The following is an 11,441-nucleotide window of genomic DNA, read 5'->3' as shown; positions in this document are numbered from 1 at the left end:
TCATCAGTAATAGCAAACGCAGTTTGCTGCTGTCCATGACAGCCTGGTCTAAATCGTACTTCATCGTCTTCATCTGTGTGAGGCGCTCAAATCATCATCCCACCGCCGCCATGCTGACAGTGTTTGGTTTTGCTCTTAAATCAAAGTAGAGATGCTGCTGTCTCCACTTTGGTCTCGTCTGTTCATAGGACATTAAAGCTGATTGAATCGCGAGGACACAAAAATCTGTACGTAAATTGTGTATAAAACGTTACAAATGTTGGTTATTTATCAATATTTTTTTTAGCTGACTTTGTTTGCGCTTCATGAACATATTTAAAGTGCATACGAACAAGTTATGACGCCCGGCTGTCTTTTGGTCATTATCTGTAGGTTTGAATACACCAGAAGCCACATTTGTCTTCACTGCAGCTCATCTCAGGCCGACACTTCACTTCCTGCTTGTCACTCACCTGCTTTCTTATTTTGCTTGTCATATTTTTGTCTTTTTGCATATCAACACTGACCTCCAGACTTTTCTTTAAACTCAGTCACAGTGAGCATCTCAGCAGAAACTATTTTCAGAAGCTTCTCCGAGCTGGAGCTTTGATTTTTCATTATTAATATTTTTTAAAACTGTCCTCACAACAGTGGAAACACTTTGGAAAGCTGTGCCTTTTCAGGCTTCCTCTTTGGACACAACTCTTTTACTTCTTTCAGTCGGAGCTTCGGCGGTCGTGTCTCAGGCGGTAGAGCACGTCATCTACCAATCAGAAAGATGATCTATCCCCATCAGCACTTTCTCTGCTTCACCTGGAGGTAAACACTACACGCCTTTGGAACTTCATGTCAGGGGTTTGATTCCCGACCATCTGTATCCAGTAACGGTCCCTAGGCTAGACCCCCCAAGCTATCCAAGCCTACCTTGGACAAATAACCGCCTGCTAACTGAGGCCTGCAGAGTCTGACGTGTAGCTCGTGGGCTTTTTGCAGTTCCTCTGAAGGCTGCATGGTCTTTGCTGGAAGGTGCACTCCTGGGCGTTGTGTTAACACACCTGACTGCTGCAGACTAGCAAACTGCCAAAACCTCTGATCTTACAGCTGTGGTCACACGTGATGATCAGGCTGAACTGGGCAGCAGTGAGGTTGTATATAGCTTTTCACAGGACTGTAGCAAATATAACCAAGTTACACTCAAAGTAACACATTTAGAGGAACCTTTCTGAATGCAGATATTTGAACGCCACATAATTATTGATTACATATAAGATAAAAGTATATTATTTTACCCCGATGGCGTCCAACTCCTGGCCATTCCACCTGTTGACCTCATCTGCACAGCACTCTTAGCTCCGCCTCCAGATCCTGCTGCTGAAGAAGACGATGAGTTTAGCAGATTTTTTAGGATCTCGAGGTTTAAATTCTCCCGTTTGATGCTGCCACAGCTTGTTGCGCACGTGTCTGACTTGGCATTGTTATTGGATGCTTTGAAAGGTAACCCGCCTCCACTGCCTCCTCCACCGATGCCAGAGCCTCTCTTGGATAGCAGGGGGTGGCCAGCAGGTGGTTTAACAAGCACAGGCGGTTTGATTGGCTCCTGCTTGGCATTGATGACTTCCTGGCTCTTGACATACTTGGCCTTATCAGCTTCTAGTCTTTCAACAGCACTGAGGCGCTTAGGGTTTGGTTCCACCTGAGACACGGGTTAAAAAAGAGAGATGAGTCAGTCCCTTACCTTAGTCTAGGGTTAGGGTATTTATATTTAGGACTTTCTGAGTTTCTCACAGATATCTTAGCCCTAAATTTGCAACAAGCTCCCACACTTTTACACACATTTATAGCTAAGTGCATATCTACAAGGTCATGTAAAAGTTGTTGCAGTTGTGTTGCATGGTTCACAACAACAACACCCGATAGCCACAAACGCAGCCTCACGGATTCACAAGGCAGTGCATTCCAGTTTCAGCCCCAAGCCTGGATAATATCCAATCATCTGTCTGTTAAGTCCTCACTAAGTTAGGCATATATAGGCATATATCTAATTATGTCTAATGTTGCTTCTCTTAGAATTCTTGATTAAAGTTGAGAAAAGTCTACGAGCAACTTGACGGCAACAGTGACAGCCTACATGATCAGCAACAGACGATGGAGCCCCGTCAGCAGGAGCACAGCAATACTTCATACACGTCTAACTGTGACGTGGATTAAGACCAGTGTTAGTTCCTAATGGATGGACAACTTTTCCTGACAATGGTACAGTGGGTGTTACTACAACAGGATATTAATTGCATTGTAAAGAGCTAGCTAGTTCTTTTTAAGACAAGTTTCACTGTACAATACAGTCACAAATGGTACAGGCATTTTTATCAGTGGTTATTAACCCTTTAAGACCTACCATAGAACCAAGTCTGCCAGAGCTTATATTATATTTTTACATGTTGTGGAGCCATTTTTGGGAGCATTTCAAGTTGCTATACATCAATACAACCATTACAGCCCAGATTTTAATGATATGTCTGCATTAAGTGCATAGTAATTACATAAATTGCAAAAAAGTGCAATAAACTACAAAAAAATTGAAAATCGTTTTTGTTTTTTTAACATATATTTCTAGTTAGAGAAATTTAAGAGGCTTATCCCTCAAAACTGTAAATACAAAAAAGTTGCACAAAATAGTTTCCCACCACAGGAAATTTATTTTGAGTGTCTTCATAGTTTTATTTTTGAAATACACCAATTTTTATACACTGCAGGAAAAACGAAAATAAATATTATAATGCAAATTTGCAAAAAAGCAGCATATGCATCAAAATAAACTATTTCCAGCAGTGCAATATGAGTCCTAAGCATCCCAGAAACCACACAGAAAGTCATAAAGTCAAACATAACTTTTAAAAACACCAGTATAGGCTCATGAGGCCCTGATGGTAAAAAACTACATTTCCGCGAAATGCCGTCACTTCCGGTTTCGGGCAGGTCATGGCGGACATGCGATAGTTCGCGCTGATGGACGTAGGAAGTGTTATGAACAGCTGATCGGATCAGCAAAGCGTGTTTCTGGAATATTATGTTTTTGTTGCTGCAAGTGCTTTTTATGCAGTTTTTGCAAAGCTATATGTGGAAGGAAACTGTGACCGAGGACAAGCTGATGGCATAAGATGTAAGAACAACTCCTCCGGTTTCATATGCAAAAAAATTATTGTGCTAGCTCACGTGGTTGCAGAGCTACCGGGACTTAAAAATAGCTACGCAAAACAGAGCGTGCTGCTCCGACCGGCTTTAAAGGGTTAAAACACGATATTATACGACTCACAAATGACCGATTATTATGGAATTATATTGGTTATACAAATGAGCTCGACCCTGGAATTTTGTGGGCAAAACGCTTAAAGTTATGTCTTCTGACGCTTCAGTTCAATCCAACATTTCCCTGAACAGATCTACGTACATCCTAACACACACAGTACCTGTCTCCTGAAGTACTCGGGGCCCTTGTTGAGGATGCGGAGGGGTACAGTGGAACTGAAGGGCGTTGCAGGGCCAGCAGCCTTGCTATCTGGCAGGGCTGGAGTCAGTGTCTCTGTCGGCATGGCAACAAGGCGATTGGGGTGGTCTGCCGTGGTGGCAACGGGTGCGGGGGGGTCGACACGGGGTGGGGGCACCTGAGGACCCCCAAAGCATGAAGACAGAAGGTGTAGAGGAAAGTGTCTAGAGAAAGATGAAGCTCCTGGCTCGTCTCATCGCCCGTGGGACTGAACCAAACTCTGTGGGTGGGGGCAGTTACATCCACTTGTGTTCTTTCTATCAGCAGTGCTTCTACAGAAACAGCTGAGATGGTCTCCTAGGCTTTGGCGCTTGGATTCTGTTGACCTATTTGTCGAGCAAGATGGGCAGATAGATGATAGAAGGAGAGTGAACGAACAGAAAGAACAGTAGGAGTGGACTGGGCAGTGACAGAAGTGGGGTTTCCAAAAACACGGGACAGCAGGAGACCAAAGTCCTGCTGCTCTCCACCTTTGCTTCAGCGTTCTTTTCAGTTCACCACACGATCTGAAAGAGGTTAAAAAAAGAAAGAAAGACAGAAGCCAATCAGATTAGGGTAACACACTGACATGCACCTAGCAACAATAGCAGGAATAGCCAGGACCAAACCACAGAGGAAGTCCCTGCAAGGTGACAACAGTTACAAGTAGGGATGCCGATACTGTAAAATGTGTGTGTACTCATACTCGTAAAAGTTAACCGATACCATGAACCAATACTAACTTATTTCATTAATCAGAGGGTGGCATGTCATTTCTGTTGTAGTTTTTTAGATTGGCCACTAGGGGGACATCCCGCGCTAAACAGGCACAGGGTTAGGCGAGTGAGACTGGCGGCTCCAGATAAAAAAAGAGAAACTGGAGGCTGCTGTAGCTAGGCTAAACAAAATGTCAGCAGTGTGGAACAGCCAACTTTAACTCAGGTTTTGGAAAAGCGATGAAAAATGTCAAGAGAAAATCCACGGGCAGTTTAAATAACAGAGGCTCTGACTCATTTTATCGCTCTGGATGACCAGCCAATGCCGGCCGTGGAAAACATAGGATTCTTCTCAGCATACTCGAGCTGCGATATGAAATTCCCAACCGCCCAGACAGTGCCAATAGTTCAGTGATATTTTGTTAAATTACAACGTGGAGACTCTGCAATAATTTAACAGAAGTGCTTATTTTTCACTTGAAATTTTTTTGTGGTCATTTTTATTAAGATTTTATTTTTTATCGACAGGGAATATAATAAAACCTGTCTTCCAATTCATTGTATTTGTGTGTGTGTGTGTGTGTGTGTGTGTGTGTGGTAGAAGTATCGGTTTTTGTACTCTGTATCAGCAAGTACTCAGATCCAAGTATCGGTATCGTATTGGTTTGAAAAAATTGGTATCGTTGCATCCCTAGTTACAAGGTGTCATGAATGGTTTGTCATCTCACCAGCAACAAGCTACACAACATTAAAAAGTGACAACAGTTATATAAACATCTTAAAATGTTGTTGCCTTCATCCGATCTGTAAAATACATTTGTTCAAACACAAGCTGCTTATTTTGGGCATTTCATCAGTCACACAAACTGATGGCTGCACCAGGGACAGTTTAGGATTCAATATCTTGGTCAAGGACACCTCGTCATGCTGTCCACGCACAGTTCAAAGCTAGCATTTCGCACAACACGAGTAGCTTAGAAGATCTTTGGGGGTGTTAAAGCAACACATGTTGGTACCCAGATGTCTTCTTCTGGTCTTGATTACTTCAGAAATTCAGTATCAGACCACACTCCTGATGTACAGCAGCATGGCTCCATATTACCTGTCACCCACTGAAAACACTGGGACCACTGTAACAACAACAGTCCTGGATGACTGAGCAGCTGAAATCCTCTATCAATCACTGATGGGAAAACCTTTGCCTTCCAAAAAACTTTCTGTTTTCAGAATTTCTTCTCTTTTTATTTTCATTGAATTGCTAGTTGTGCCTTTCTGTTTAGCTAATATCCTGAAACCAAACGCTGTTCTTCGACCATGATTATGCAGCAGAGATTATTCAAAACGTAGAGACTACAACGGGATAAAGAAGGCATTCGTTTACAGACACTAATAAGAGAATCGACTGTGACAACAGAACCTACAGCAACGCACACGAAGCAGGGCTGGAACTAAAGAGACGCAGCTTCAGCGTATTGGTGTCCGCTCCGAGGGAGGAGGACGCCTCAGCTGCGACCAGACTGAAGGAGCAACTAAAATGGCAACGCCTGGAAAAGAGCCAGAAGGAAGGCTGATCTACAGCTGCAGGGAGCGCCAAAGAAAAACTCTGGATATTCAAAAGGAGCACGCCGGAATGACTACGATGGGGTGGGAACAACAACGGGTCAGATGTAAATTTGCTTCAGATGCTTAAAGCTGGGAGCAGCTTTCGAAATTAAGAGCGCTGGACAAATAGGATGGTGGTTGTTTCATCACTAGCCTCCAGCGTAGGGCCCTGTCTTTACGACAGGCCTTTCCCATGACCCACCAGCAGGGTTATGGAGGAGGACAGCTATCTGCCCCACCATTGGAGTTCACAGTATTACTTGGTCTTCTAACATGTTAGGTGTTCTGTTACAGTTCTGGACTCTTATAGAGTATCCTTTTTGTTTATAGGGCTGACTGTTGGAATGTTAATGGTCTTGGCAATCCTATAAAAAGGAGTAAAGTCACTGCAAAACTGAAAAAGGCGAGAGCAGTTTCTCCTAGAAACACACATGAAAACGAACATGAGAAGATGAAAAGCTGGGCTATATAAACTCTTTCTGCAGTTCATGTAAGAATAGCAGGAGGAGGCGGGTTATTACACTAATATCTAACCGCGTCAATTTTGAAGTGATGAAAGTGGAAGATGGTAGATATGTCATTGTTAACCCTTTAAGACCTACCATAGAACCAAGTCCGCCAGAGCTTATATTATATTTTTACATGCTGTGGAGCCATTTATGGGAGCATTTCAAGTTGCTATACATCAATACAACCATTACAGCCTAGATTTTAATAATATGTCTGCATTAAGTGCATAGTAATTACATAAATTGCAAAAAAGTGCAATAAACTACAAAAAAATTGAAAATCGTTTTGTTTTTTTTAACATATATTTCTAGTTAGAGAAATTTAAGAGGCTTATCCCTCAAAACTGTAAATACAAAAAAGTTGCACAAAATAGTTTCCCACCACAGGAAATTTATTTTGAGTGTCTTCATAGTTTTATTTTTGAAATACACCAATTTTTATACACTGCAGGAAAAACGAAAATAAATATTATAATGCAAATTTGCAAAAAAGCAGCATATGCATCAAAATAAACTATTTCCAGCAGTGCAATGTGAGTCCTAAGCATCCCAGAAACGACACAGAAAGTCATAAAGTCAAAGATAACTTTTAAAATCACCAGTATAGGCTCATGAGGCCCTGATGGTAAAAAAAACTACATTTCCGCGAAAATGACGTCACTTCCGGTTTCGGGCAGGTCATGGCGGACGTGCGATAGTTCGCGCTGATGGACGTAGGAAGTGTTATGAACAGCTGATCGGATCGGCAAAGCGTGTTTCTGGAATATTATGTTTTTGTTGCTGCAAGCGCTTTTTATGCAGTTTTTGCAAAGCTATATGTGGAAGGAAACTGTGACCGAGGACAAGCTGATGGCATAAGATGTAAGTACAACTCTTCCGGTTTCATATGCAAAAAAAATTATTGCGCTAGCTTACATGGTTGTAGAGCTACCGGGATTTAAAAATAGTTATGCAAAACAGAGCGTGCTGCTCTGACCGGCTTTAAAGGGTTAAAGGCAGAATCAACAGCACTGTGGTCGCCCTAGTCGATATAGACGCACCTCCAGAGAGTAACCTGACATGTCTCAGGCTTGTTTTTGATCAAATAATCTCCCTGAGTGAAGGTATTTATAAGAAGAAGGAATATTATATCAAACTACAACAAAAACTGGACAGCATACACACAACATACTGTGTCTAAAAATGTGGAAATGTTTTAAAAAATTAAGGAAAGTGAACTATTTGAGGTGCTGAGGGATTTTACACATTACTCTGCAACTCACAAGGTCTATTCCAGAACTATTTCCTGATGAACACTAGAGAGAGACAGAGGGTCTCAGATTGTACAATTGGGACAGCTGACACATCAGATCATAACACCATTCACCTGACAGTTAACCTGGAAGACTTAAAACGAAGGACCCAACAGAGACTAAACATTGGAATTTTGAACAAAAAAACAATAGTGCAGGAAATAAAGAAAGAAATCTGAGATTGTAATAATTTAAACAAAGATAATGAAGTGGAACCCACAACAGTCTGGGATATGGTTAAGGGTGTAATGTCTTCAACCTGAAGATGTTTCTAAGCTGCAGATTCTAAATGTGTGCTTAGAAACCATCAAAGGTTGGATGGCTGACAACTTCCTCCAACTTAATGAAGAAAAGACTGAAGTCCTTGTATGTGCTCCAGACAGACATGTACCTAACATAATGAATGCTCTTGGTCCTCTTTCAACATGTGTGAAATCGTCTATCAGGAACCTCGGGGTAACCTTTGATTCTGCTCTTACCCTGGATGTCCACGTCAAATCTCTGGTTCGGTCCTGCTTCTATCATTTAAGAAACATTTCTAAATTGAGCCCTTTAGCATCTCATACTGAACTGGAGATTGTTATTCATGCATTCATTTCATCACGATTGAACTACTGTAATTCACTGTTTGCATGTCTAAACAAAAACTCTCTGGAGCGTCTGCAGATTGTCCAAAATGCTGCAGCAAGGCTTCTGACAAAACTTTTAAAAAACAGCTAAAAACACATCTTTTTAAAATTGCATTTTGTTAACTTTTGACTGTTTTTGTTTTTTACCTTGTAAAGCACTTTGTGATCTTTTATCTAGAAATGTGCTATATAAATAAATTTTACTTACTTACTTACTAATGAGAGTGCTGTGGAAGTTTTAACATAAACTGCAAACACTGATGAGCATCTGGTTTGATCACATCGTCAAACACCAACGTGGTCTCTAACAATGAAAAACAAAGCGTTTCTTTAAATACAGGGCTGGACAAAAACATTCCCCACCTCTTACATATTGTCCCATCGCATGAGCCTATACCCTCAGCTCCCTCCTTGAAACCTTTCCTTTAAACAGAGAGATGCGCCCTTGTTTTTCACTTAGCCGTCACCCAGAGATTTACCTCTCGAATCCTCCCTGATAAGGGAAGGAGCCTCACCATCTGTTTAATGTCTCCCATGAACTTACAACGCCCCACTGTGTGTGTGTAGAACACATGCGATCCTATCCTATATGTATATAACTACAGTGGCTTGCAAAAGTATTCGGCCCCCTTGAACTTTTCCACATTTTGTCACATTACAGCCACAAACATGAATCAATTTTATTGTAATTCCACGTGAAAGACCAACACAAAGTGGTGAACACGTGAGAAGTGGAACAAAAATCATACATGATTCCAAACATTTGTTACAAATAAATAACTGCAAAGTGGGGTGTGCGTAATTATTCAGCCCCCTGAGTCAATACTTTGTTGAACCACCTTTTGCTGCAATTCCAGCTGCCAGTCTTTTAGGGTCTGTCTCTACCAGCTTTGCACATCTACAGACTGAAATTCTTCTTTGCTAAACAGCTCCAGCTCAGTCAGATTAGATGGACAGCGTTTGTGAACAGCAGTTTTCAGATCTTGCCACAGATTCTCGATTGGATTCAGATCTGGACTTTGACTGGGCCGTTCTAACACATGGATATGTTTTGTTTTAAACCATCCCATTGTTGCCCTGGCTTTATGTTTAGGGTCGTTGTCCTGCTGGAAGGTGAACCTCCGCCCCAGTCTCAAGTCTTTTGCAGACTCCAAGAGGTTTTCTTCCAAGATTGCCCTGTATTTGGCTCCATCCATCTTCCCATCAACTCTGACCAGCTTCCCTGTCCCTGCTGAAGAGAAGCCCCCCCAGAGCATGATGCTGCCACCACCATATCTGACAGTGGGGATGGTGTGTTCAGAGTGATGTGCAGTGTTAGTTTTCCGCCACACATAGCGTTTTGCATTTTGGCCAAAAAGTTCCATGTTGGTCTCATCTGACCAGAGCAGCTTCTTCCACATGTTTGCTGTGTCCCCCACATGTTTGCTGTGTCCCCCACATGTTTGCTGTGTCCCCCACATGTTTGCTGTGTCCCCCACATGTTTGCTGTGTCCCCCACATGTTTGCTGTGTCCCCCACATGGCTTGTGGAAAACTGCAAACGGGACTTCTTATGGTTTCTGTTAACAATGGCTTTCTTCTTGCCACTCTTCCATAAAGGCCAACTTTGTGCAGCGCACCACTAATAGTTGTCCTATGGACAGATTCCCCCACCTGAGCTGTAGATCTCTGCAGCTCGTCCAGAGTCACCATGGGCCTCTTGGCTGCATTTCTGATCAGCGCTCTCCTTGTTCTACTGTGAGTTTAGGTGGACGGCCTTGTCTTGGTAGGTTTACAGTTGTGCCATACTCCTTCCATTTCTGAATGATGGCTTGAACAGTGCTCTGTGGGATGTTCAAGGCTTGGGAAATCTTTTTGTAGCCTAAGCCTGCTTTAAATTTCTCAATAACTTTATCCCTGAGCTGTCTGCTGTGTTCTTTGGACTTCATGGTGTTGTTGCTCCCAATATTCTCTTAGACAACGTCTGAGGCGTCACAGAGCAGCTGTATTTGTACTGACATTAGATTACACACAGGTGCTCTCTATTTAGTCATTAGCACTCATCAGGCAACGTCTATGTGCATCGAACAGTAAAATTACAACAGGATTTGAAACGGTGCAGTATATTGAACTGAAGGATGGAGAAAGCATCATTGGATGGCTGTTCCTGCTCTTAATGTGTTATTGCTACTGTTTTTTATTTTTAATTATTTTCCCAGTTATTTGGTTATATTGTAGCGTTGTACGGATATTTAAAACAGGTCACGTGTCTTAGTGACATTTACCTGTATAATGAAAATGAAAATGAAAAAAAAACTCTGCAACAACAAACATAACAACATGGCCAAATATTAAAGCTGTGCTAAAATGATAACAGTCCCCGCTTTAAACATTTCTCAGAGAACCAGTCATATAACAGATAAAAATGCGTTGTTACTTTGTTTTACAGGGGGACAGGACTGATGGTAAATGGAAATGAACTGGTTCTTATATACCTTATGCATATATATATATATATATATATATATATATATATATATATATATATATGCAACGATACACAAAATTCATGGTTCGGTTCGGTTCGATACTTTGGTGTCACGGTTTGATATTTTTTCAATACAAAAAAAATGCTCATGCCTTTTTAATTTGTCATTTATTAAAATTATAAATATATATTTTAACTCAAAAGTACAGTTTTTAAATTTAATGTTGCTGAAACAACAAAATAATAAATCTATCTGATGGAGAAATCACTCATCTTTGTAAAGAGAGTTTATTACAGAGAAATGTCTCTTTCAAAATAAAAGCTCTACTAAACGCTTCTTCTGGGCTATATTCTCAGCAGCATATTAAACATATCAGGTCCCCATAAGGAGAATCATGTGCTAACGGCTGTCTAAATGACTCGGGTAAAGTTTGTAGCATGCGTGCTTGTTGTTTTTGTCTGCTTCCACTTGTCTTTGCACTAGGATGATGTCGGAGTAAATGTGCAGTCATATTCGTTGTGTTCCCACTAGTGCTGTCAGCGTTAATCTGAAATGACGTTAACGCCACAACACGGCAAATCTCCGTTAACGAGCTACCACGGATCACCCCGTGCGTGGGGCTGGACGGCCAACACGTTAACGAGCTAACTGCGCTAACGCACTAGTTCTCACCAATGTAATTGAGCATTGCTGGCACATCCAACATACTGTTTTACTTTAGTCC

The 11,441-nt window shown here is 41.6% G+C and overlaps 1 protein-coding gene across 1 annotated transcript in view; it reads right to left on the bottom strand.

Annotated features, from left to right (window-relative positions):
- The window catches only part of fam110b (family with sequence similarity 110 member B), a 48,072-nt gene that overhangs the window by 3,492 nt on the left and 33,139 nt on the right, over positions 1–11,441 (bottom strand). Inside the window, 2 exon segments of the mRNA XM_085141122.1 lie at positions 1,269–1,672; positions 3,447–4,029. Coding sequence (XP_084997248.1) covers positions 1,269–1,672; positions 3,447–3,569 — 527 coding nt within the window. The 5' untranslated portion in view covers positions 3,570–4,029.

The sequence above is a fragment of the Neolamprologus multifasciatus genome, chromosome 18 (genome assembly GCF_963576455.1).
Source record: "Neolamprologus multifasciatus chromosome 18, fNeoMul1.2, whole genome shotgun sequence".
In the NCBI taxonomy this organism is placed as follows: Eukaryota; Metazoa; Chordata; class Actinopteri; order Cichliformes; family Cichlidae; genus Neolamprologus; species Neolamprologus multifasciatus.
The sequence above is the reverse complement of the archived record's forward strand: the minus strand, read 5'-3'. Positions and strand labels throughout refer to the sequence as shown.